General features: G+C 36.6%; 3 protein-coding genes across 3 annotated transcripts; 1 reads left to right on the forward strand and 2 right to left on the reverse strand.

Annotated features, from left to right (window-relative positions):
- Window positions 1-128: 128 nt before the first annotated feature.
- Window positions 129-18,207, reverse strand: LOC145610128 (ADP-ribosylation factor 1). The gene is made up of 9 exons (XM_081665396.1): window positions 18,055-18,207; window positions 17,770-17,957; window positions 17,607-17,645; window positions 17,429-17,491; window positions 3,299-3,317; window positions 1,114-1,225; window positions 846-893; window positions 459-589; window positions 129-366 (listed from the first exon to the last, which is right to left on the reverse strand). Exons 2-9 carry the CDS (start codon window positions 17,870-17,872, stop codon window positions 333-335), a joined length of 549 nt encoding a protein of 182 aa, XP_081521522.1. The 5' UTR covers window positions 17,873-17,957; window positions 18,055-18,207; the 3' UTR covers window positions 129-332.
- A 1,260-nt stretch (window positions 18,208-19,467) lies between these two features.
- On the forward strand, window positions 19,468-19,803 carry LOC145612668 (uncharacterized). The gene has a single exon (XM_081667991.1). The coding sequence runs from the start codon at window positions 19,468-19,470 to the stop codon at window positions 19,801-19,803; it is 336 nt and encodes a 111-aa protein (XP_081524117.1).
- A 923-nt stretch (window positions 19,804-20,726) lies between these two features.
- Window positions 20,727-27,480, reverse strand: LOC145610369 (xylose isomerase-like). The gene is made up of 21 exons (XM_081665713.1): window positions 27,225-27,480; window positions 26,058-26,137; window positions 25,852-25,953; window positions 25,655-25,729; window positions 25,423-25,552; window positions 25,248-25,339; window positions 24,971-25,021; window positions 23,845-23,921; window positions 23,710-23,764; window positions 23,525-23,626; window positions 23,282-23,333; window positions 23,063-23,108; window positions 22,923-22,978; window positions 22,479-22,530; window positions 22,281-22,360; window positions 22,080-22,150; window positions 21,961-22,001; window positions 21,472-21,571; window positions 21,303-21,374; window positions 21,132-21,209; window positions 20,727-21,024 (listed from the first exon to the last, which is right to left on the reverse strand). Exons 2-21 carry the CDS (start codon window positions 26,115-26,117, stop codon window positions 20,989-20,991), a joined length of 1,428 nt encoding a protein of 475 aa, XP_081521839.1. The 5' UTR covers window positions 26,118-26,137; window positions 27,225-27,480; the 3' UTR covers window positions 20,727-20,988.
- Window positions 27,481-27,659: the final 179 nt, after the last annotated feature.

Consider the following 27,659-nt stretch of genomic DNA (forward strand, 5'->3'; position numbering starts at 1 on the left):
TTGATGAACTAGGTGGCAAGATGCTGGAATAATGTGTAGCTTCATTAGAGCAATGCACCATTAGACCAACATTTAAGGCCAAGCAACAAGCATGGAAACTATGAATTCGGGTTATGGACCGCTATCAATGATGGAATCTCCAATATTTTTCTATTATATAAGTGACAAAAAAATTATACACGTCTATTGGTGGTGAAATTCACCAAAGATGAAAAATAGTGGTTTCCTCCAGTCTCAAATTTCGATCACAAAGTAACACTCCCTATCAAATATAATCTCATTTTAGCTCCTCAACAGCTACATGATTTTCCGTTAGCCTCTTCAAAGAGAAGTTAACCACTTCCAGATTTCAGTGTATTACTCAACCTAAAAACAGTCGAGAGAATATTTACAATCAGAAATATTGTGTTGAGAGTTGAAAAAGGAAGAGTTCAGTAAGGGAAAAAGCACAAGTATACCAGTCTAAACCCTCAAAAAGGCCTTCTCCTTTGGTAGCAGAAGTCTTGAAGATTGCCCATTGTCGACTTTTGATCTTGTGAAGCTCCAATGCCTCAGTAACAGCAGCATCGTCAAGTGCACCCGGCAGATCCTGTTATGCAAAAGAAATTTGGGAAGCAAAACTTAGATAAGTGGCTGGTGATTTATAAATTAAAGTAAATTTGAGGCCACTGAATTATAGCAGATACTCAAAGCAACATTAGTGCTGGTAGAATCATACACTGTACAAATTAGTCATCTCAATTTAGTTACAATAACTACTATGCAATCTCTACAGAGAAATAAAGCATTTAAAGGCGATTAAATGACACATTATTGATAATCAAGAGCAGGGTAACACAACCAACCTGCTTGTTAGCAAAAATTAGGACCACGGCACCCTTCAGTTCTTCCTCCTGAAAAGGAATGGAGCTCATGATTTGCATTTAAAAATCTTCATCAATTCACTTCAATATCAGAAATGAATCAAAAAAATATTACATCTGAGATGTGTAGCAGCTTGATATAAATCAAAACAAGACTACACAATCCCATCAGTTTCAACTTTACATCCTCTTAAGTATATAAATGAAAGCAGCAGCAATGTACATAGAATTGAATAACTAGAGACAATACCTCCAAAATTGCATGAAACTCATCCTTGGCTATTGCAAGTCGATCAGTATCACTTGAGTCCACCACGTAGATTATGGCTTGAGTGTTTGGAAAATAACACCTCCAGTAAGGCCTGGTTTAACAAGGGCAAATAGGGGCAAAATAAAAAAAAAAAATAATAATAGGTAAGCATATGTGACATTGTGACGCTCTAAAAGTAAATAAAACTGAAAATGCAAAAACCCAATTTCTTTTGGCTCCTGTAAAAACTTAGTGTAAAATAATACAGCATTTAAAACAAACCAAACAATTTCGGGATAGTGTCCAATCAAATCTCAGTAAATATTTTAACGCCTGCGCACAGAAGGAGATATTTCTGGAGGGGATTCTAAAAAATATACTACCTTCTAAAAATATCAGTCAGTAAGGTGGCGTTAGTTAAGCAGGTGATGTATAAACTAATCTGGACAGGGTGGTACAAAAGAAAGCATTAAGAATTTCATTATCCATGCCCATTTCTTCAAAACACAAAATTGCTTAACATGAGACGATAAAGTGCATTCCCTCTTTCCAATGCATGCTAAAACTGATGTATCTAGGGCTTCCAGCAAGATGGGCACAATCAATGCCCTTATAGCAAGTTATTTCCTTGTTAATTTCTTCTATATATATCTACTCCTATCTTCTAAATTGGAATAATGAGACAATGACTGAATCAAAAAAAGTGATGAAAGGACTTCAAACTAGGTTTTTGTTTGGATGGATTAAAATCTTCATGATGACTTTTGTCAAATAATGCAGGATTAATATGATGATAAATTGAAGGGTACAAGCTACAAGCTGTGGTATGCATAGAGCATACGTTTTTTATTATAGCTTTTCAAATTTCCCATCAAATCCATAACACCTTACATACAGACCAGAAGGTGGCACAAGACTGAGTAAGCAGCAGGTTATGATTTATGAAAAAATGAGGACCAGAAATTTCCAATTTACTATCCTTTGGTATTGAGTGCAAGGTTAAACTTTGAAAGAGACGTGACTCTTGAAGCCTAACTGGGCAACCAACTTTCGACAAGGTTCTACCAACTCTAATACATTATAACTTAAGACTGCCAAGTATATCATAATATTACCAGAATGCCTATACAGAGGCTCCCACCTACGGCACATAATATGGTTTCAAATATAGATAGCCTAACAAGTAAATGCCATTACACTAGAGAGGAGCCATATATTCTGCAGCAGAAAAAAGACATCACATACGTAAATGTAGGCCCAATCACCATTCCAATTACAAAATTGAATGGCACAAATGTCCTTTACTTTTGATTTAACAAGACACATCCTAATCCCAGGTTAGTAAAATAAGGGGGTGGAACTGTAGAGAAGCTCAGAGTTTGTCCAGTTTGAAAATCCACTTTCCGTCTTTCTCACAGAACTTAAATTGGCCCATTCCCAAATCGTTTTAGATCAAGGTTCCTTGTTTATCTCATCCTCAAAGCCAACAACAAAATTCAATCAGTTTAAACATGATTGTAATGATGGCAGAATTTCCATTGGAACACAAGTGCAAATAGATGTGCCACTGTCCCAGTGTCAGTGACAGATTACATGGCAGTTTTGGAAATATGAGAACATGGTGGTGCTTCACTTGGTGAATATGCAAAGAGACCAATGGGAGCCAGAAGTGGCACTGCCATTGAAGAAAGCACTAATGACAGTGATAACTTGAGTGGAGGCTATGTTGTTCAAAGTCAGCTGGTAGTGTCAATTACAGATACGAGTCTCCAAGGGGTCAAACTCAGCCTTTTTATAGAAAAATTTACCCTTTAATTGGTAATAAAATATACTGTCAAGTTTCTATATAAACATTTGACACCTTAGAGCCTAATAACTATCATTGTAATTTTTCATTTTTGGTTTTAAGATGATTTGAAGTTCAAAGATATAGATAGCATATAAAATCAAGAAAGCATGCTCTTATAAAAACACAGAGACATGTATGAAGCTTTCATTTAGTTAGCCGTCAACAAGGAAAAACTAACAAGTTGACTGATTTAGCAGCAACATCAGAAACTGATCTCCAGCGCCACCATAAAAGGGCTTATTACTCAATGCATAAAGACAAACAGGAGTCAATATCACCAAAATACTAAACTAAATCCTTTAGCTTTATGACATAGAGATTGGGTTTAGGAGGTACCTTATACTTGTCTGCCCACCTGAGTCAACAGGAAAAACAACAAATATCAGGTGAAGTTCAGCAAAATATATAGGCTTCTGACCAACAAAATGTATGATATACCAAAATACATGCATAAATCACATACTGTAAAAGTACTACTGCATCTTCTGACTAACAAAAAGAGGTCCACCAAGAAGCTATTAACATGTTCCAGAATACGCACTTTAAGAAACTTCTTGAATTGTACATTCTATGCAGGACAGGTGTGGACAAAACTCTGCCAAGAATTATCGAAAAAGATGATTTGGTTCTACATATTCCAGTATCTCACCAGACAGAAGAAACTCACTTAATAAAGCAAATGTCGAATCTAATAGTGAAAAGAGAAATTCATCCTGGCTTTAACTGCCAAATTTGCTCAAAAGTGGTTCAGCAAACGCAAGCCATAGAGTCATAGTCTGAAAGCTTACAGGAATGTGAGCCCTCAAGAAAGTGAAAAATAAGAGTATTATTACGATAAGATAAGAATTGATATTCAATGCGACATAAATATTACTGCATGTCAGCTAAAGGAAGCAAACTCTACTCAAGGGGGCTATTAAAGACATCATCAAGAAATAAAACAGAAGTTCTGCAGTTGTCGGTATCTGAAAAAAATTTGGGCAATTATAGAGCACATGAGTGGAACGGGACCTAGGTAAGATGCTATAGTAAAGCCTGGAACCATTTACTTAGGCCCCGGGTACTGTAGTTGTCTCGAATCACAAGAAACTTATTTGAATTCTCAAAGTAGAAAGACAAGAAACTAATTCTACCACAAACATCACATATGATCCAAAAAGCCAAAAATAAAGGATGATACCATTCATATATTTGGGAAAAATCAAGGAAAAATTGACAGGAAATTATGCCCTTTGCTCGGTCTGCCATAAATAAAACCAACTTTTGATAATCCCCCAATAAAACGACCTTTGTACATTATCTTCCATAAATGGGGCGAAACCTGTTGGTAACTGGTTTAATGGGTTAGTATAACACTTGTCCCTTTGTAATTGGTTAGTTAATTGTTTTTTTTTTTGTTTTTTTTTTAAATGATTTTAATTAAAAACAAAAAAAAAACAAAATTCCCCCCACAGCCTCACCCCGTGAACCCCCCACATATCCCCATGAATCACCGCACTAACCACCACCGATGAAAATTCCCCAACGAAACCCTCCACCGCCGTTAACTACCGTTGCTGCCACATTCTCTCTCCTCCCTAAACTGCACTCTCCACTCACCCCCACCACCTTATGCCGCAAACTCCACCTCTCCCGCCCAAACTCCGACCTCACTTTCTCTCTCCTCATCAACACACTTATCACTGACGACGACCTACCATACATCCACCGTCGCAACCCCATCACAACCACCGTAATCACCACCAATAACAATCAGGCACCAACTCTTTCACCATTCACCATATTCAACCCCAATAGAAATTTGTTGCTGCTTTGTTCACCATTCACTATATTCAACCCCAAAAGAAATTTGTTGCTGCTTTGGATCTCTGAATTTTGGCTCTTTTCCTATGTTTTTCTTTTCAATTGAGATTTGTGGGATTTTGTTGTCATTGGTGGCGCATTTGTTAGACAGAGCAGCCTGCCATGGAAAAGGAAGGGGAAAAGAAAAGGGGGTGCGGTGGTCGGAATTTACAGGGGAAGGAGGGTTTTTTTAATTAATTATTTTTATAAATTAATTATTTTTTAAAAAAGAAATATGTTAAAAATGAAAAAACAAAAAAATCTAACCAATCAAAATGTGACACGTGTCCTTCCTTAACCTATGAAACACAGGTTACCAGCTTTTTATCCTATATATGGAAGATCAAGTGCAAAGGTCGTTTTATTGGGGATTATCAAAAGGTGATTTTATTTATGGCAGACTAGGCAAAGCTCATAATATTCCTGTCAATCTTTCCAAAAAAAACAATAAAAGTTTCAAATTGATATCCATGTAGCACTAAAAGAAGAAAAGATGGGTATTCCAAAGTAATGAGTATGTAAGGGTATGTTTTACAAGTAACGTGTATTTTGGATAAGCACTGTGTGTGTGAATGAGCGAGTATAAGGGATCATGGAAAACGTCTTGGCAATTTTAATTTACGAGCGAAAAAAAGTCCAAAAATTCCAAAATTGAAAGATAATATCCACGCTTTTTAAGGAATTTTGGAGGTTATAGGGCCCGGTGGCGAAAAGTTTTGAGCCCTAGGAGATACATCTCATAGTCATATAAATAATGTCGTTTAGCACATATATGACCATTTTATATTGTCATAAATGTCCGTGGTAGGCTTGAGTTCACGAAACCGGTGCAAGTTGCTTGTGCTTGCTGTTACCTACCGTAGGACCTCCGTCCCCCTAGGGTCTCAAGATTTTTCGACATCAGGCCCCGTAACTTCCAAAATTATTTAAAAAGCGTGGATAATAGCGCCTTCAATTATAGAATTTTTGAACATTTTTTTGCCCGAAAATAAAAATTGCCGATATGGGTAACTTGACTGTTTTAAGGCAAATTGGATGGTTCCACCCGCCCAATTGGACTCTCGGAGGTTATAAGGGACCGTGGTAAACATCTCGAAAAGGTCCGAAAATTCCAAAATTGAAGGCTATTATCTACGTTTATTGAGGAATATAGAAGGTTACGGGGCTGGATGGCGAAACATCTTGAGACCTTCAGGGTCATATAATGTCGTTTGGAACCATATATGACCATTATATATTGTCATAATCGTTTTTGGTAGCCCTGAGTTCACGAAATCGGTACAAGCTGCGAATGGGTAACTTGACTGTTTTAAGACAAATTGGATGGTTCCACCCACCCAATTTGATTCCCGAAGGGTATTCAGGATCATGGTAAACATCTCAACAATTTTTATTTCCTAGCGAAAAAAGGTCAAAAATATTCCAAAATTAAAGGCTATTATCAACACTTATTGAGGAATTTTGAAGGTTACAGGCCCGATGGCGAAAAGTCTTGAGACCCTAGGGGATACATCTCAGGGTAATATAATGTCTTTTGGAACCATATATGACCATTAAATGCTGTCATAATCGTCCGTAGTAGACTTGAGTTCACAAAATCGGTGCAAGTTGCGAATGGGTAACTTGACCGTTTTTAGACAAATTTGATGGTTCCACCCACCCAATTAGACTTCAAAAGGGTATTAGGGACCATGGTAAACATCTCGGCAATTTTTATTTCCGGGAGAAAAAAGATTTAAAAATTCCAAAATGGAAGGCTTTTATCCACGCTTTTTGAGGAATTTTGAAGGTTACGGGGCCTAGTGGCGAAAAGTCTTGAAACCTTAGGGCATACATCTCAGGGTCATATAATGCAATGCCGTTTAGAACCATATACAACCATTATATATTATCATAAATGTCCGTGGTAGGTTTGAGTTCATGAAATCGATGCAAGTTGCGAATAGGTAACTTGACCGTTTTAAGGCAAATTAGATGGTTCCACCCACCCAATTGGACTCCCGAAGGGTATAAGGGACCATGGTAAACAACTCGGAAATTTTTATTTCTGGGCGAAAAATGATCTAAAAATTCCAAACTTGAAGGTTATTATCCACGCTTTTTGAGGAATTTAGAAGGTTACGAGGCCTAGTGGCGAAAAGTCTTAAGACCTTAGGGGATACATCTCAGAATCATATAATGCCGTTTCGAACCATATATAACCAATATATGTTGCCATAAATATCCATGGTAGGATTGAGTTCACGAAATCGGTGCAAGTTGCGAATGTGTAACTTAACCGTTTTAAGGCAAATTAGATGGTTCCACCTACCCAATTGGACTCATGAAGGGTATTAGGTAAAATGGTAAGCATCTCGGCAATTTTTATTTTCGAGAAAAAAAGGTCTAACAATTCAAAAATTGAAGGCTATTATCCACGCTTTTTGAGGAATTTTGAAGGTTACGAGCCTAAAGTCTTGAGACCCTAGGAGATACATCTTAGGGTCATAATATGCAGTTTGGAACCATATATGACCATTTCTTTGTTGTCATAAATGTCCGCGGTAGGCTTGAGTTCACCAAATCAGTGCAAATTGCGAATGGGCAATTTGATGGTTTTAAGGCAAATCCGATGTTTCACCCAGCAAATTAGACTCCTGGAGGGTATTCGGGACCATGGTAAACGTATCGACAACTTTATTTTCGGGCCAAAAAAGGTCTAAAAATTCCAAAATTAAAAGCTATTATCCACGCTTTTAGAGGAATTTTGGAGGTTACGAGGACCAATGGCGAAAACTCTTTAGACCCTAGGGAATACATCACAGGGTCATATAATACCGTTTGAAACCATATATGACTATTATATGTCGTCATAAATGTTCGTGGTAGGCTTGAGTTCACGAAATCGGTGCAAGTTGCGAATGGGTAACTTGGACCGTTTTAAGGCAAATTAGATGGTTCCACCCATCCAATTAGGACTCTCGGAGAATATTAGGGACCATGGTAAACATCTCGACAATTTTTATTTCTGGGAAACAAAAGGTTTAAAAATTCCAAAATTGAAGTCTATTATCCACGCTTTTTGAGGAATTTTAAAGGTTACAAGGCCCAGCGGCGAAAAGTCTTGAGATCCGTCAGGGTCATATAATGTCGTTTGGAACCATATATGACCATTATATGCTATCATAAATGTTCGTGGTAGGCTTGAGTTCATGAAATCGGTGCAAGTTACGAATGGGTAATTTGACCGTTTCAAGGCAAATTAGATGGTTCTACCCACTTAATGAAGAAACCTGGATGATATTATGAACCATGGTAAACATCTCGTCAATTTTTATTTCCGGCCGTAAAACGGTCTAAAAATTCCAAAATTAAAAGCTATTATCCTCGCTTGTTAAAGAATTTTGAAGGTTACGGGGCACAATGGCGAAAAGTCTTGAGACCCTAGGGGATATATCTCTGAGTCCTATAATGTCGTCTAGAACCATATATGACCATTATATAATGCCATAGTCTGTGGCAAGCTTTAGTTCACGAATTCGGTGCAAGTTGCGAATGGGTAACTTGACCGTTTCAAGGCAAATTGGATGGTTCCACCTACCCAATAGACTCGCGGAGGGTATTAAGGACCATGATAAACATCTCGGCAATTTTTATTTCCGAAGAAAAAAGGTCTAAAAATTCCAAAATTGAAGGCGAAAAAAGGTCCAAGATTTATCAGAAATTTTGGAGGTTATGTGGCCGAGTGGCGAAAACTCTTTAGACCCTAGGGAATACATCACACGGTCATATAATGCCGTTTGAAACCATATATGACCATTATATGTTGTCATAAATGTCCGTGGTAGACTTGAGTTAACGAAATCAGTGCAAGTTGTGAATGGGTCACTTGACCATTTTATGGCAAATTGGATGGTTCCGACCACCCAATTGGACTCCCTAAAGATATTAGGGACCATGGTAAATATCTCCGCAATTTTTATTCCCGAGAGAAAAAAGGTTTAAAAATTTTAAAAAAGAAGGCTATTATCCACGCTTTTTGAGAAACTTTGAAAGTTACAGAGCCCAGTGGCGAAAACTCTTGAGACCTAAGGGATACATCTCAAGGACATATAATGCCATTTAGAACCACATATGACCATTATATGTTGTCATAAATATCTGTGGATGGTTTGAGTTCACGAAATTGGTGCAAGTTGCGAATGGGTAACTTGACCGTTTCAAGGCAAATTAGATGGTTCTACCTAACCAATTGGACTCCCGGAGTGTATTGGGGACCATAATAAAATATCTCGGCAATTTTTATTTTCCGGCAAAAAAGGCAAAAAAATCCAAAATTGAAGTCTATTAATATCCACGCTTTTTGAGGAATTTTGGGGGTTACCTGGTGACAAAAAGTCTTAAGACCCTTAAAGATACATCTCAGTGTCATATAATGTCGTTTGGAACCACACTTTTTGAGGAATTTTAAAGCTTACAGGGCCCGATGGCAAAAAGTCTTGATACCCTAGGGGATACATCTCACTGTCATATAATGCCGTTTGGAACCATATAAGACCATTATATGTTGTCACAAATGTCCGTGGTTGGCTTGAGTTCATGAAATCGATGCAAATTGTAAATGGGTAACTTGACCGTTTTAAGGCAAATTGGATGGTTCCACGCACCTTACTCGACTCCCGGGGGGAATTAGGGACCACAGTAAACAACTCGGCAATTTATATTTCCGGGCGAAAAAAGGTCTAAAAATTCCAAATTTGAAAGCAATTATCCACGCTTTTTGAGGAATTTTGGAGGTTACAGGGCCCAGTGGAGAAAACTCTTGAAACCCTATGGGATACATCTTAGAGTCATATAATGTCATTTGGAACCATATATGACCATTATATGTTGTTATAAATATCCATGGTAGGCTTGAGTTTACGAAAACGGTGACAGTTGCCAATGAGTAACTTGGCCGTTTTAAGGCAAATTGGATGGTTCTATCACACAATTGGACTCCTAGAAGGTATTAGGAACCATTGTAAACATCTCGGCAATTTTTATTTCCGGGCTTAAAAAGGTCTAAAAATTCAAAAATTAAAGGCTATTATCCTCGCTTTTGAGGAATTTTGAATGTTAAATGGTAAAGTGGAACTCTTGAGACCCTAGGGGGAACCATAGATGACCCTTATATGGATTCATACATGTCCGTGGTAAGCTTAAGTTCACGAAATCGATGCAAATTGCGAATGGGTAACTTGACCGTTTTAAGGCAAATTAGGTGTTTTCACCAACCAAAATGGACTCCCGGACGGTATTAGGGACCATGGAAAACATCTCGGCAATTTTTTTATCTAGGCGAAAAAGGTCTAAAAATTCCAAAATTAAAGGCAATTATCTACGCTTTTTGAGGAATTTTGAAGGTTACGGACCTAGTGGCGAAAAATCTTGAGATTCTAGAAGATACAACTTAGGGTCATATAATACCGTTTGGAACCATTAATGACCATTATACGTTGTCATAAATGTCCGCGGTAGGCTTGAGTTTACGAAATCGGTGCAAATTGCGATTGGGTAACTTGACCGTTTAATGGCAAATTGGATGGTTCCACCCACCCGATTGGAATCTCGGAGGGTATTAGGGACCAGGGTAACCATATCGGCAATTTTTATTTCCGGGTGAAAAATGATCTAAAAATCCCAAAATTGAAGGCTATAATCCACGCCTTTTGAGGAATTTTGAAGGTTACGGGGCTAAATAAAAAATCTCTTGAGGCCATAGGGGATACATCTGCTGTTTGGAACAATATATGACCATTATATAGTATCATAAATGTCCGTGGAAAGCTTCAGTTCACGAAATTGGTGCAAGTTGCGAATGGGTAACTAGACCGTTTTAAGGCAAATTAGATGGTTCCACCCACCCAATTGAACTCCTAGATGGTATTAGGGACCATGGTAAACATCTTGGCATTAATTCCGGGCGAAAAAATGTCTAAAAATGCCAAAATTAAAGTATTTACGCTTTTTGAGGTATTTCGAATGTTACGGGGCCTAGTAGCGAAAAGTATTGAGACCCTAGAGGATACAACTCAGGGTCATATAATAACGTTTGGAACCATAAATGACCATTATAGTTTGTCATAAATGTCCGTGATAGGATTCAGTTCACGAAATCGGTCCAAGTTGCGATTGGGTAACTTGACCGTTTTATGGCAAATTGGATGGTTCCACCCACCCAATTGGACTCCCGGAGGATATTAAAGACCATGGTAAACATCTCGGCAATCTTTATTTCCGGGCGATAAAAGGTATAAAAATTCCAAAATTGAAGACTATTATCCACGCTTTTTGAGGAATTTTGAAGGTTACGGAGCCCAGTGGCGAAAACTCTTAAACCCTAGGGGATACATCATAGGGTCATATAATGTCGTTTGGAGCCATATATGACCATTATATGTTGTCATAAATGTCCGTGGTAAACTTGAATTCATGAAATCGGTATAAATTACGATTGGGTAACTCGACCGTTTCAAGGCAAATTATATGGTTCCAGCCACCCAATTGGACTCCCGGAGGGTATTAGTGACCATGGTAAACATCTCAGCAATTTTTAATTTCGCACCCAAAAAGGTCCAAAATTTCCAAAGTTTAAGGCTATAATTCACGTTTTTTGAGTAATTTTGGAGGTAACGGGGCCCCGTGGCGAAAATTCTTGAGACCCTAGGGGATACATCACAGGGTCATATAATGACGTTTGGAACCATATATGACCATTAAATGTTGTTATAAATGTCCGTGGTAGGCTTGAGTTTACGAAATTATTGCAAGTTGTGAATGGGTAATTAGACTGTTTTAAGGCAAATTGTATGGTTCCACCCACCCAATTGGACTCCCGGAGGGGATTAGGGACCATGGTAAACATCTCGGCAATTTTTAGTTTCGGACCCAAAAAGGTTCAAAACTTCCAAATTAAAGGTTATAATCCACGTTTTTTGAGGAACTTTAAAGATTACGGGTCCGGAGGCGAAAACTCTTGAGACCCTAGGGGATACATCTCAAGGTCATATAATGCCGTTTGGAACCTATATGAGTCAAAAGTTGACCCGACCCGAAATACCGACCCTAACCCTAACCCGTCTGAACCCGAAAAAAATGGTGACCCGAACCCGAAAAAAATGGTGACCCGAACCCGACCTAACCCGACCTGAAACCAACCCTAGACCCGAGTTGACCCGAGTATTTGAGACCCGAACCCGACCATGAACCGACCTACAGATGACCCGACCCGAATGTGACCCGTAAATTATTGACCTGAACCAAACCCGACTCAAACCCGAGAATGACCCAAACCCGATTTAACCCGTCAAAACCCGAATTCAACCCGAGCTATTACTAACCCGACCCGAGTTCAACCCGACCCGTTCCTAACCCGACCCGAATTTAAACCCGACCTATTACAGACCCGACCTGAAATCAACCCGACTTGTTATTGACCCGACCCAAATTCAACCCGACTAGTTATTGACCCGACCCGAATTTAAACTCGACCTATTACTAACCCGAACTTTAGGATTTAGGAATTTTTAGGATAAAAAGAGTACTCCGTATTGACTATTTTAAGGCAAATTGGATGGTTCCACCCACCTAATTGGACTCCCGGAGGGTATTAGGGACCATGGTAAACATCTCGGCAACTTTTAGTTTCGGACCCAAAAAAGTCCAAAATTTCCAAATTTGAAGGCTATAATCCACATTTTTTGAGTAATTTTGGAGGTAACGAGGCCCCGTGGCGAAAATTCTTGAGACCCTAGGGGATACATCACAGGGTCATATAATGACGTTTGGAACCATATATGACCATTAAATGTTGTCATAAATGTCCGTGGTAGGCTTGAGTTTACGAAATTGTTGCAATGAATGGGTAATTACATTGTTTTAAGGCAAATTGTATGGTTCCACCCACCCAATTGGACTCCCGGAGGGTATTAGGGACCATGGTAAACATCTCGGCAATTTTTAGTTTCGGACCCAAAAAGGTTCAAAAATTTTAAAATTAAAGGGTATAATCCACGTTTTTTGAGGAATTGCCCGGAGGCGAAAACTCTTGAGACCCTAGGGGATACATCTCAAGGTCATGTAATGCCGTTTGGAACCTATATGACCATTATATGTTGTCATAAATGTCCGTGGTATGCTTGAGTTTACGAAATCGTTGCAAGTTGCGAGTGGGTAACTTAGCCGTTTTAAGGCAAATTAGATGGTTCCACCCACACAATTGGACTTTCGGAGGGTATTAGGGACCATGGTAAACATCTCGGCAATTTTTATATCCAGGATTAAAAAAAAGGTCTAAAAATTCCAAAACTGAAGGCTATTATCCACGTTTTTTTGAGGAATTTTGAAGGTTACGGGGCCAAGTGGCGAAAACTCTTGAGACCCTAGAGGATACATCTCAAGGTCATATAATGCCGTTTGGAACCATATATGACCATTACATGTTTTCATAAATGTCTGTGGTAGGCTTGAGTTCACGAAATCGGTGCAAGTTGCGAATGGGGTAACTTGACCGTTTTAAGACAAATTGGATGGTTTCACCCACCTTATTGGACTCCCAAAGTGAATTAGGGACCATGGTAAACAAGTCGGCAATTTTTATTTCCAGGCGAAAAAAGGTCTACAAATATCAAAATTAAAGGCTATTATATTCACGTTTTTGAGGAATTTTGAAGGTTACAGGGCCTAGTGGTGAAAAGTTTTTAGTCCCTAGGGATGCATCTCAGGGTCATATAATATCGTTTGGAACCATATGACCATTACATGTTGTCATAAATCTCCGTGGTAGGCTTGAGTTCACGAAATCGGTGCAAGTTGCGAATAGGTAACTTGGTCGTTTTAAGGCAAATTGGATGGTTTCACCCACCATGATAAACATCTTGGCAATTTTTATTCACGGGCAAAAAAAGGTCTAAAAATTCCATAATTTAAGGCATTAGTATCCACGCTTTTTGAGGAATTTTGGAAGTTACGGGGTCCGGTGGCGAAAAGTCTTGAGAACTTAGGGGATACATCTTAGGGTCATATAATATCGTTTGGAACCATATATGACCAATATATGTTGTCATAATCGTCCATGGTAAGCTTGAGTTCACGAAATCGGTGCAAGTTGCGAATGGGTAACTTGGTCGTTTTAAGGGAAATTGGATGGTTATACCCACCAAAATGGACTCCCGGAGGCTATTAAGGACCATGGTAAACATCTCGACAATTTTTATATCTGAGCGAAAAAAGGTCCAAAAATTCCATAATTGAAGACTTATTATCCACGCTTTTTGAGGAATATTGGAGGTTACGGGGCCCGGTGGCGAAAAGTCTTCAGACCCTAGGGGATACATCTTACGGTCATATAATGCCGTTTGTAACCATATATGACCATTGTATGTTGACATAAATGTCCGTGGTAGGCTTGAGTTCAAGAAATCGGTGCAAGTTGCGAATGGGTAACTTGACCCTTTAAAGGCAAATTGGATGGTTCCACCCACCTAATTGGACTCCCGGAGAATATTAGGGACCATGGTAAACATCATGATAATTTTTATTTTTGGGTCAAAAAAAAGTCCAAATTCCAAAATTGAAGGCTACTAGCTTTTCGAGGAATTTAGGATAGTACTATGAAGTTGATTATGTTAAAAACTTGATCCCGGAGTTATTAATAATAATAATCCATGTGACATTCTTGCAAAAGCCAAGTAAACCACAATATCACACTGATAGGGAAAAAAATCAAGTTCATAATGAAAGTCTTGGAAGACACAAACACAAAGGAGAAAGATCTAATGTCTTGTGCGTGTGTGCCAATCATGGAGGTGCAAAAGTAAGGTAGATATTAAGGACCATCTGATTCGTGAATGAGGTTTCTGAATCCATCCAGAAAAATGTATACTCTAGTAGATAATATTCACGGACATAGAAACCAAATTAACATTCCAATTAGAAAATGATACCCCAACTAAAGGAGAAACAAATTTCCTTGCAATTTTTATTTATACCCACATGGCCACATCACAAATTTTCATCAATGACTAATAAAATAGACATCATTATTTCCCCAATTCTACTAGCTCATTCGAAACGCTAATTAGACATTAGACAACGACCCTTGACATCATGAGGCAAATGTGGCTATATTAACACATTATTTTCAACTTTAATTAAAATGTCAAAAAGCATTAAAAGTATTATTGCTCTGATTTGAAACAACCAAGATCATATGAAGTCAGGTGAAGTCCCTTATATCTTGGTGATCATGGTTTTGATACTAAAGAATGTAACTTTAGTTCACTATGGTGCAAGGCTATGACTAATATATAGTTTACTTGGCTTAAAGTCGTGTTTGAAAAGAATAAAGAAAATATTTACTAAGATCTTGAACAATTATCACTACGAGAAGTTGGGGTAGGCTCTAATAATTTTTCATGTTTGTACCGAGTGCTTCCATATTACTTACCCTCATAGATACATACTTGGAGCTTGTTTTGTGCTGATTAAAAAAAACTGCCAAGGTATTACCTACCAATACCCACCATTTTCCTCCTTATATATCAAGAATTTGGAAGGAAAAGACTTATACAGATTATTCAATTACACCAAGGGCGGTGTCAACTGTCAACCATATGCACAAGGGGAACTAGAATCAGAATATTAATGACCTCAACGCATTTACAAGTCTCTCAAACCAAAACCCCTCAATCTATAAAGTCATGCCTGGTCATGTATTCCAAACCAAGAATCAAAGGATCCTCAAACAATAAAGCTGCAATGCTTGGTTAATACTGGTTTTCCCCTCAAATTCCATCGATTCCTTTTCATCTACACCATAAATTAGCTTAAGATACCAGCTCTAATAACCACAAACTCATTAACCCTTCCACAAATACTTATTTTGGTAACCCAATAGGCCAAAACACCATTTATAATTTGGAGTAGCAATTAAATCTTTCCGTTGAATTTCTATCCAAACATCATGATTGTTACCTTATAGCCTATGTTCCTCCCCCCAAGGAAAAATAAAAAATAGATTGTTACCTTCACTCTCCAATTAACACGGCTACTCTCTTTGCAAATAGTGACATAGCATGCTTATAATAAAAACCATGTTATGATGGCATGGTTGTATATATATGCTTCATGAATGATTGTCAAAAAAAATAATTCTTGTTACTCCAAAATAGCCAAACCTTGAAGCTATCAACCTTACCAACTCAACTTTTGATCATCCACCATGGTCATTCACCCAACCCTAACACCTAATTTTCTCAACACCATAATCCTCACATAGTTTGAGTTATTAAAAAAGAACCCCGGTCCCCCACATGAAAACTTCCTATCCGTCCTCTCCCATCATTTTTAGTCAGGATCTCTTCTATAAATAGCTCCCTCATTTTCTCCTACTGTTAAGCTTCCATATATGATGCTAAAATCACCATAGATACAGACATCATAACCACTCCTACCTATACTTTTTATAGCTCCAAAAACCATTCAGTCATGGCAGCTTACAAATGCCAATGCACACTAATAATATGGATCCCCAAAGAGAACAATTAAATTGAAAATGCAAAATGCAAAAGTCATTGGATCGAAACACTGTTGTTCAAAATACATGATTAAATTATGACTAAGTTCCAAGTTAGTTATGGTGGTGATGAAACTTAGTTTAGAAATAAAAAGAATGACAGGCCAATAAAAGATCAAAACCAGAGGAAATCTCTAATGACAATGTAATTAATTTCTAAATTTTCACTGAAACTTTTTAATGAATGATAGTTTCCATCCAAAACAATTAATTTGACGATCTACTCCAAAGTCAACTTCCATCCCACATCACCCACTATTGTCTCCACTTGAACACATTTCAGTTAAGGGTGATTTTGAAATTAGTCCTCACTTAGGAGTGGTCATTTTCTACTAATCCTTGAAAATGTGTCAGCTAACATCCCAGATATGAAAAATATCCCATATACCAAGCTGATATATTTTCCGCAATTCTCCTACTACACCATATATTGCATCCACTGTTATGCAGCATACTAATCCCAAAAATACTGGTTCAATATGTTTGAGGCATTGAGATTACATTATCGGAGGGTACAATTGTACAAGTTTCAAAAAGAGGGAAAACGAAACAGGAGTAAATGTTTGGATTCAAACACTCAAGAATTCAAGATAAATAGTGCAATAAGGTTATAACTACTGCTTGGTATGTTGGTAGAAAAACAAGAGCTGTAAATGTTCATCAAATACCATTGAATGTATACTTCTTATTCTTATTCCTCAGTCACTACATAATGTATACAACTTACACGGTTAGCTACTTAAAGCTTCTCATCAATACGACAAAACCTCAGCAAGAACAACAATAGCTTCATCTTATACATAACTACCCTAGCATAATACTTCACTGATACACACATGATTCATGAAGCCAATAAATAACGATTTCGGATTACAATTCCTTTACTTTGTTAAATCAATCATACATGAAGATTAAAGGCAGGTCAAAGAACTTCAAATTGTGAACTGATAAGCCATAATCACCCATCTTAAACAATGCAACGATACGAGGCATAATAACATAATAATAAGATAGAGCAGGTTACATACCCAGATCCCACACTTGGAATTTAATGTTTTTGTACTGCACTGTTTCCACATTGAATCCAATAGCTGAAAATGACAAACCCCAAAAAAAAAAAACCAAATCTCAATAAACACTCTAATCACAAGATTAAACACTCAAATCAAAGCAAGAATCATGATAAATTAAGAGCAGAACACTTACTTGGTATAGTAGAAACTACCTCACCCATCTGAAGCCGATCTGGGGTTATGAGATCAAACACAAAACATCAAAATATGAACAATTAAAAACTACCCAGATCACAAAATTGAAAATTAGAACATGGGATGAAATCAAAATTGCAAAAAATTAAGAAAAAACATACATAGAATCGTGGTTTTGCCAGCATTATCAAGACCAAGGACGAGGATTCGAGCTTCTTTATTGCCGAAGAGAGAAGAAAAGAGGCGAGTAAACAAAATACCCATTTGTAAATAGGTATAAAATCAGTGCATCAAATGGGAATAGATCTAAGAAATTGCAGAATTTTTTGGGTATCTTATCTTGTTGCCACTGCAACAAAATCAATAGAAAGCAATCAAGTGAGAATGAAGAATAAAGGAGATTAATAAAATTGCATGAGAAAAATGTTGAAGGAGAAAGGGTGTGCCTGAGTGAGAGACAGCGACTGGTGATCTGGGCAGAAGAAGTCTGCAAATCATAGAAATTAATTCGACGCACAGCAGGAAAAATAGAATCGGAAGATGGAAGGAAGTGTGGAAAAATGCCAAATTCTTCCTTTCCCTCTATATTCTATTCTATTCCCCTCTCTTAATTCTTTAATTTATTTTCCCTTTTTTTAACATGTGTTTTTAAACCGGTATATTCAATTTAATCCCTTCTCAAAAAAAAATAAATAAATAAAATAATTCGAAATACATTATTCGACTATTCGTGCTTGAATTACATTTAAACTTCGCATGATAATATATAATAGGTGATAATATATTTGAACTTCGAAGGATAATATATAATTATACTCGCGATCCATCCCAATGTAACAACTACAAATATTTTTTTTTTTCGGTAAAAAATGTAAAAAGCTATTTGATAATGGTGGGTAGGATTCCTCATTATAATAAATCTCGTGTTGAAACTTACTTATTTGACTTTTGGTTGATCAACATCATGTCAATATAAAAAACTTGGATTATGAAATCATAGTTCATTTTTATTAGTTTGTCTATCAATAGAAAAATCATATAAGAAATAAACACAAGTGCGTAAATGTTAAGAGTAGGGAATAGAATGTGACATTTAATCTTTTTAAAAGAAATTGGTATCCACCATTACAAATCAAAAGTAAGAGGAAAGGATAAGGGGTCTTCACCCCCCAAGTGTCGCAGTTGTAGTTGGAAGGATTTGACTTTGGTGAATTCCTAACTAATTATATCTCTACACTAAGCAGTGCTTGGTTAGTTGACTATTGGTAAGAAGAATAATTAAACGATAACCGTCGGTGATAACTACACAAAATGACCGACACTAATAAAATTTCTAGCATCTAATCGTAGTCTCGTACTTGCTTTGTTTATGGTAATTAATCACTAATCACTAGTCAATTATTACGTACAATTTTACTAGTTACTCGTGCGTACAATTTAGCATCTATTTTGTGATATGCGAACCAAACGCACCCTTGATTCTTCCATTTCTCAGTCAACCCAGTTACACTCATCTTCTGGTGGAGCCACCATTACTAGCTATTTACTCCAAGAATAGCGCTTCAATCTGTAATTAGTGTATTCTGTTGCTGCAACATAGCGTGGCATATGAATAATGAAATAGTAAAGCTCCTAGATCAGCCATTTACTTGATCCGGCTCGGTTCTGTCTCATTGAAAAGGCCTAGTTGAGACTTGAGAGTTCTACATTCTGTATTTTAACTACTCTACTGCTGTAGCAGCATTAGTGTTGATAGTTGATACAGTCACAAGTTTTTCATATTCATGGAATGTCACATCCTCTTTTCAATTCCCAGAAAATATACTGGTAATGGGTAGCACAATTTATTGCAGGAAAAGATGGTGATCCCGCCACCGGTCAGAGCTCCAAGAATTATAGAATATTTGAAGCCATACATGCTAAAAATGCACTTGACGAACAAATTTGTTCATGCTCAAGTCATTCACTCTCCAACAGCCACAGTGGCTGCTTCTGCAAGCTCACAGGAAAAGGCCTTAAGATCAAATATACGTGATGTGGCAGCTGCCGCAAAAATTGGGAAGATTCTTGGCGAGCGCTTGCTTGTTAACGACATTCCTGCTGTTTCAATATTCTTCAAGAGAAAACAGAAGTATCATGGTAAGATCAAAGCAGTGGTTGATAATATGAGAGAAGTCGGAATGAAATTACTGTAAACTGATACAGAGCTCTATATACAGATGACATTAGGTTTCTAGAGATCTGTTATAACGTCTCAAGCAGCTCTTCTATAGGGATGATAAAAAAAAAAATAACATATATATGGATTAATGAAGTTTAGATATCTGATTTGAGCAACTTTTTTTTCTCTCAGTCGTTATGTTGCTATTTTTAAGCCTATGTACTGTGATCATTGGCGAGCTTGATCTCTTTTCCCCAGTTTCCTCTGTGTTGAATAAAGAATAAAAGTATGAAATTTTGTGAAACTTGGCTCATTGATCTTGGTATCCTTCATGTCGTATTATCAAAGTGCACAATCATATATGGTTTAGTCCAGAATCATCTAATATAGTCTCAAAATAAGGTGTGTAGTGTGTTTTCGTAGTTCTCTTCAGAGCTGGCAATGGAGCTTGAAGTCCATCCAAGTATTCGAGTGTAGTAGTGTACTATGAGTGTAGTAGTGTACTATGAGAGGTCTTTGTACCAGTGGATGACCCAACCAAATTATCCGGGCCATAACTTGCCATTAGCTATATGAGAGGTCTTTGATCAGTCATACATCTGACTGATATTGTGCTGTTTATCAAATTTATGAATTGTAACTTTCGTGGGTTCAATTATACCCAGTAGTTTATCTGATATTTTGATGCTTATAAAATTTGTAGTCACGACTAAGTAGTCTAATTAGCCTATAGGGTGCATCCTATTTGCCCAACTTTCACTTACATGAACTTATCTCAACTTTAGCCTTTTTTATAAACCCTTGTGCCCTTTACATGTGTAAACAACTAAACACCAATTCAAGAGTTGCATGAATTGTTGCTTCTGTGTTCTGAGACCCTCGATTTATGTTTATAAATCAAGATAAAACTGAGAAGGTTCAGCATCATAAACAATTTTGAGCTGAAACATAAATATATTTTTTTTGAAACCAGCAAACATAATTATTTATTTCACAGTACCCTGCCAAGAGCAATGTTAATCAACCCTTAATCCTTAATCCTTATGTATATGTTATTCAGCATCATAAACAATTTTCAGACTCTGAAAATACATTCGATGCATTACACTGAATGCAGACAAGAACTAGTTCCCTACCTCTTCTAAATCCTTAATCCTTACGTATATGTTATTCTAAATAGACAACGTGTAGAATGCTCTTTCGGCCTCTCCTATACACTCTACAACGCGGAATGGAAAATCATCTCAATGAACTCCTGCCATAACAGACAACATAACAAAGAGGAGCAACATGTCAGAATAAAAGTTATGACTGATTAAAGAACCACAAAAATATCACTCCGTACTGTAACGGCTTAGTTACCTGTTTGCCAGATGGAACTTTAGGTTCGCCCCATTCAATGGCCTTCTTTTCAAGATACTCAAAATCAGCCTTGCCAGCCTGGTGGAGAGATTGTCAAGTTAATGTCTGAATGATGCATATTCATAGTACAGAATATATGTGCCATTTTAACAATAATAGCAGAAAGATTACCTCTATCAAAGCCCCAATCTCTGAGTCGAAGCTCTGATATCTCTTCTTCACAAAGTTGTCAAGTGTTCCATCCTTCATTATGAAATATGAACCAAGTTTTGCTCAAATGTGGCAGGTAAAGAGAGAAAATGAACAAGGGAATTAGTGGAATGCAAAATTTCACAGTTACCTCAATTAACTTAGCAGCATTTCGGAGTCCACGAGCCATTGTATCCATTCCACTAATATGCGCAATGAACAAGTCCTCTACATCCGTGCTCTCTCTTCGGCTGAAAATACAAAAAATCATCAAGCATCATTAAGATGGGCCAAAATATAAAACATAACAATGCACGGAAAATCTTTCTTTACATGGACCGCTTGATCTCCTGTATTCACTTTTTCCTTCTCTGTCTTTTTCTTAGTCATAATAATAATAATAACTACTAAAGTCAATTTTAAAAATTATTATACAATTAATGTACTGCATAAACCTTATTTCCCCTACTAACCAATTTCAGGAACTTTCCGTCACCTATAAATTTAGAAAATGATGCGCCTCCAGTTCAGTTTTAGATCTTAATTACTTCACGTTTCTATTATGTGCAACATAGTCTTGAATTCAACAAAGAAGGGTATACAAAAGTTCACTTTTGAAAAACAAACAAGAATAACTTACAGTTTAGCATCGAAGTTGAATCCTCCAGGAGCCAACCCACCCTACAGAAGAAAATAAAGGTCAGATCACTAACAGGTCTTAATTCCTACATGAATTTGTCTTGGAGGCATTTGACTTACATTTTTTACAACAGTGAGCATAACCTTGGTAGCTTCTGCAATATCTGTCATGAACTCATCGGTATCCCAGCCTGTATCAACCCAATGCAGAGTGTGAGGCAGCAACAAAATTATCTTTACATATATATGTAGCTGGGTAGAACACACTTCACATCCTTCCTCCCCCACAAACAATCAAAAAAAAAAAAAAAGAAGCTATACCAGTTTGAGGATCTCCAGAGTTTGCATCAATATTTCCAAGCAAGCCATTGATTCTAGCGGTCTCAAGGTCATGATGACAGCTGCAAACATTCAATTATATTAGAGCAAGAAATCTATTGATGCCTTTGTGCTGTTCACAAGGACAAATAAAATTTTACACTCTTACAGAAAAAAATCAATCAATAAATCATGTAATACCTGTGACCAGATAGTGTGGCATGATTGCATTCAATGTTAAGTTTGAACTCATCTGTCAAAAAATGATATTATCCGTGTATTAGTATTGGCAAGTCATGTACATAAATGCAATGGTAATTTTCATTGCCATCAAACCACTAAAAAACCAGATCCAAACCAAATTAAACTTTCTAAGATTAGTTGACCAAGTACTTCACTACTTCCTACTTCTTTGTTTAAAAATTAGGACATGACAGACATCAGAAACAAAGAAAAAATAGAGATGAAATCTAGTTCAAGTATAAAGCAACAGGTTAAGTATGATTCAGAGACAAGCACAGAAACTGGCAGAAAAATTCGATTATTTCTCATCTTCAATGGCAAAGCAGAACCCTTATATTAGTTTTCTGCATGAGAAGAAGCCAAAAGACCAGAGATTGAAAGAAAAGAAAATCTTAAAATCACCTATAAGGCCGTATTTACGCAAGAAATTAGCTGCAGTTGCTGCATCCCAGTCATACCTAAAGAATAACTTTGTTTAGATGCCAGGGAAAAAAAAAGAAAGAAAGAAAAAAAAGATATACAAGTCTAGGTGAAAAACATACTGATGCTTGGTAGGCTCCTGAGGTTTAGGTTCAATAAGCAAAGTTCCTGCCAGAAAAGAAAACAAAAAAGATGGCATCAAGGCAAGCATGAAAATCATTATTGATGATAAAGCAAATGCAAGACATGATGTACAGATAAAAATATTAATTACATATATTTATCCAACATAACTCCTTCATTTGTTCTAGACTAAAAAATGTAAACAAACAAAACATTACCATTAAACCCTATCTTCTTCTTATAGTTGGCAGCAGCTTCAAGAAACCTTGCCTGTCAAACAGAGATTATTGTGCATCAATGGCTATTCCCGCAGTGAGTAATTGAAAATGGAAAAACAATAGGATGCTGATGAAATTACACAAAAGAATGAAAAAAAAAAAAGGTGAAGAATATGTGCAGATAAAAGAACAGACATTAAAGAGGGTAGAAACAAAAGTTGATGATCAGATTATGTCTCATACCATATGATCAAGTTCTCTTCCCATATCCGTATTTAAAAGTGTCTGATAACCCTCACGACCACCCCAGAAAACATAATTTTCACCACCCAAGTAATGAGTCACCTGTATTATGTAAAGCAGTATTAGCACAATTCTCCAAATTGAAACCTATCTACTTCTCCTGTCAATAAATACCAATCACTCACCTCCATTGCCTTCTTTACTTGAGCAGCAGCATATGCGTATACCCCAACTTCAGGACTGCAAAGGGAGGCTCAAAGTTGTAAAGGTAGCAGAAAATATCTTTAACAAACATAAACGAGGAAGATTGTTATTCATACCTAGTAGCCCCTCCGTGCATGTAACGAGGATGATGAAACAATTGAGCTGTACCCCATAAGGGATGAATCTTGGAACCCTGCTTTTCAGATACAAGTCAATCAGAACCCACAGCTTTTGAATTCCAACTAGACACCCCAACTAGCCCTTACTATTTAATCATCAAGAATAACAGTATACAGGTATTTTGCACAAGACAACAGTATGAGGAAAAGTTCACTCTAACACAACAAAATTATATTGAGGACATGCACAACAAAGACTATAACATACGAAGTAATACTTTGACATATTAGAAATAAAATGAGATTCTGTGTTTAAGAATCTTCAAAACAGACTAATTGCTATAGATTTTAATGACCCTGCTAGGAATGATCATTGAAATCATTGGGAACTTACAGACCAGTATAACAACAGTAAGCACTGATACGATTCTCCATCAGCAAGCGAAAAATGTAACACTCCGAATGTATTTACTAAGCTGTTGGCTAGATCGCACATTTTTTAATGGTTCCAATACAGATATAAGAGCCAAAGATTGATGATGCAAAGAAACTAATATATCAAAAACTTGTTAATAAAGTAAGGAGATTGGTAGTAGCAGACCAGCATGAAAAATCAAATTGTCGAAAAGAGATTTGTTATAATTATGGATTCTGGACAGCTATACGCATCAAAGTTTAGGATGCTAGATGCCTAGATGAATTAATCAGTGAATAAAATTCCACATGGTGATGGATTTAATGTTACAGCACAGTAGTAAACTACTAGACCCTGTTGCTTTCACTGAGGATCAATGATTGTAAGATGGTAGATAACATTGTAGGGAAATACACAAAGGAGCCAACTGTAGCTCCTAGTCATCTAATTCATTCACACACTACCAGTCCCTAGGTAAATCACTTTTGGAATGTGCAAACTGGTACAGGGTTCAATGATGGACAGACTAAGACATCAGACAAAAGGATTCAAAAGTTTAACTTCCTTTAGTCTGCCATAATGTGTATCCTCAAGTCATTTTATGTTTCTCATGATACCCTGAAAACCAATTTGCATAACATTAGTTATCCCTGATTCATATACTATTCGCATACAGAAAAAGAGGGCCAGAGACTCAATATAACATACCTGCAATTCCTTAGCTAAAGCTACCACTTCATCCATATTTTTGTTAGTTTCCTGCAACAGGCAATTGAATCTTTACATCTCCAAATGAAACAGAGAAACTAACAGAAGAAAAAAAATACAGCAACTCCAAATTAACTAGCATATAGGCTTTTATTATTGATCTTAGAAAATCGCACATCAAACTTGGTCTGTATCACTCCAGGCACAGCACTTACAACCCTTTTAGTATCAAGCCATAGACTCAACTTCATATCCAAGTCTAAGAAAGTTAGCATACCTCCAAAGTTTTACCATCTGGAGCTATATCTCTATCGTGGAAGCACCAGAACTCAACTCCAAGCTTATCAATGAACTCGAAATTAGCTCTCACTGCAAGAAAGACGGCCCTGTTAACCTAATTTCACCTCTGATTTAGGATCTAAATTAGAAGGCGGAGAGTGCATCAATCTTACTTCTTCTCTTTGCCATGGCCAAAGAATTGGTGCCATCTTCCCATGGCCAATGTTTAGTGGGAGCTCCGAATGGATCACCTCCTGTTCCACGGAATGTATGCCAAAATGCAACACTGAATCTAAACCAGTCCTGTGATTTGATTAGTAAAGAATAGTCAGGAGCACATAATTTACATAAAATTTTTCTTTTTATAACATCTAAAGCTAAATTTGGAAGATAGTTCATACCAACCTTCATTTTCCTTCCTAGGATCACCTCTTCAGCATTGTAATATTTGAATGCCAGATAATTCTTGCTGTTAGGTCCCTAAAAGTGGCGCAAATACAAAGAGCTTAAGGCATTGTTTATCATAACAGGTGAGTGAAGAACAACTTATAGACATATTATGATATCTAAGCTTTGCATTTACACAAATACTAACAACTTACCTCATACTTAATCTTGGGAATTTCAGGGAAGAATTCCCCTACCCACTCATCAGTATCACACCCACTGCCTTCAGCAGGACAAGTTGGTGGACCAACAGCCATCTACATACAAATTTAAACACGGCGAATAAGATAGCTATACTAATCAATCTGAAAATGAAAAACATATAAAACGTTTAAAGTGAAAGTGCTTAAAGCATGTTTACCACTGCAGATAAAGCCAGATTTAAACAACATAGGAGCAATAAATTCATTCGCAACCCCATTCTGATTGCTTTGCACACTTCTGCCATAAGAGCAACAAGAATCCATCAGAAAAATACAATTATCACAAATTAAGTTGCAGTAAACAGGAAATTATAGTGACAAGAACTGGACAAAGACAAGAATCCTACACTCTTAGGTGACCTTAGTGTGAATTAAGAACAGTATGCTAAAAAGAAAAAAGGTGTACCAGTTCCTCATGATTCAAAAAAGGAAAATAATAAAAGCTATAACATCAAAAGATCAAAACTATGAACGTATAAAAGTTGGTACAACTACATTTCAGCCGCATTGAGTAAGTCTGCACTACAGACTATAATCCTTTATACCATGAAAATGAACTCATACAATAATTCCAATAAACTCGCTTTCGAATTGTTAATGTCACGGTATCAAGCAAAGCGAAAAAACAGTCCAATTCTAAATAAGAACCAATAACAACTACTCCATAGTACTTGAATCACAATCAAAGTGCAGCTAAAGCCTAGAAAGAGAAAAGAGAAAGGGATGAAAAAGATGAACTTGGATTTTCTCAAAAACAAAGATACTTTTTTACCTTAATCTTCATAACTGGATATGATGCCAATCAATTACAACAAAGAAATATCTCTAAAACCCTTAAATTAGAAACATTGCTTACTGAACCTAACAAACCCCCACAAGAAGTAGATGGTTCTATACTCGGTCACATTGTCACATTATTAGATCAAATTATACTATCAAATAATCACGTTACTAGATCAAATTATACTATCAACACGACTATAATCACGTTAATAGTTCAAATTATACTACCAAAGTGACTATTATTAATTCTGGGGGAGGGAACATGTACACACTAGACAGGGAACAAGATGGTGATTTTAATCAAATCAACCACCTGAAAAAGCTGAAAGGAAACAAGAAGGTATAAAAATTCAATAAAAAGACTAAATTTTTTATGGAATCAACTCATAAAGTTTGCAGAAATTTCTATTTTCAAATACCCGGAAAGATAAATCATGGAGAAACACAGAAATTAAATAAACCCACAAAGAATCAGCCACTGCAAAATCAAATTTACAATCCAATAATAGAAATAATTAACCAAAAAAAATGGCAAAACTTACCAATCAGCAAAATTAAATGTATAATCAACTATGAAACAAAATTATGAAACGAGATTATGAGAAGAAAGAGAGAGAATTTATAAAGATAAAAATGGTTTATCAGTTTCAACCAATTAATCAGGCATATATAGTTTTATATCAATCCGAAAGTTTTATATTAATCCGAAAGTTTATCAATTACTCTTAATTATTTCATTTTTTTATAAAAAAGAAAAAAAAAACAGAGTTTATCCCTTAATGCAAACGTGGATAAGTTCACACATATCCTTCGGCAGCTTTGATGATAAATTCATAGATTTCATACCATTTTATTAATGATTATCATTGCCTTTCTTTATTTTTTTATTATTATTTTTTTTTTTGAATAAGAAATTAATAAAGCTCGCCTTTAAACTTTAATTTTTGATCTTCAATTCGGCCTAGCATAAAACTTTT

Source organism: Chenopodium album, chromosome 24 (assembly GCF_948465745.1).
Source record: "Chenopodium album chromosome 24, dcCheAlbu1.1, whole genome shotgun sequence".
NCBI classification, from domain to species: domain Eukaryota; kingdom Viridiplantae; phylum Streptophyta; class Magnoliopsida; order Caryophyllales; family Amaranthaceae; genus Chenopodium; species Chenopodium album.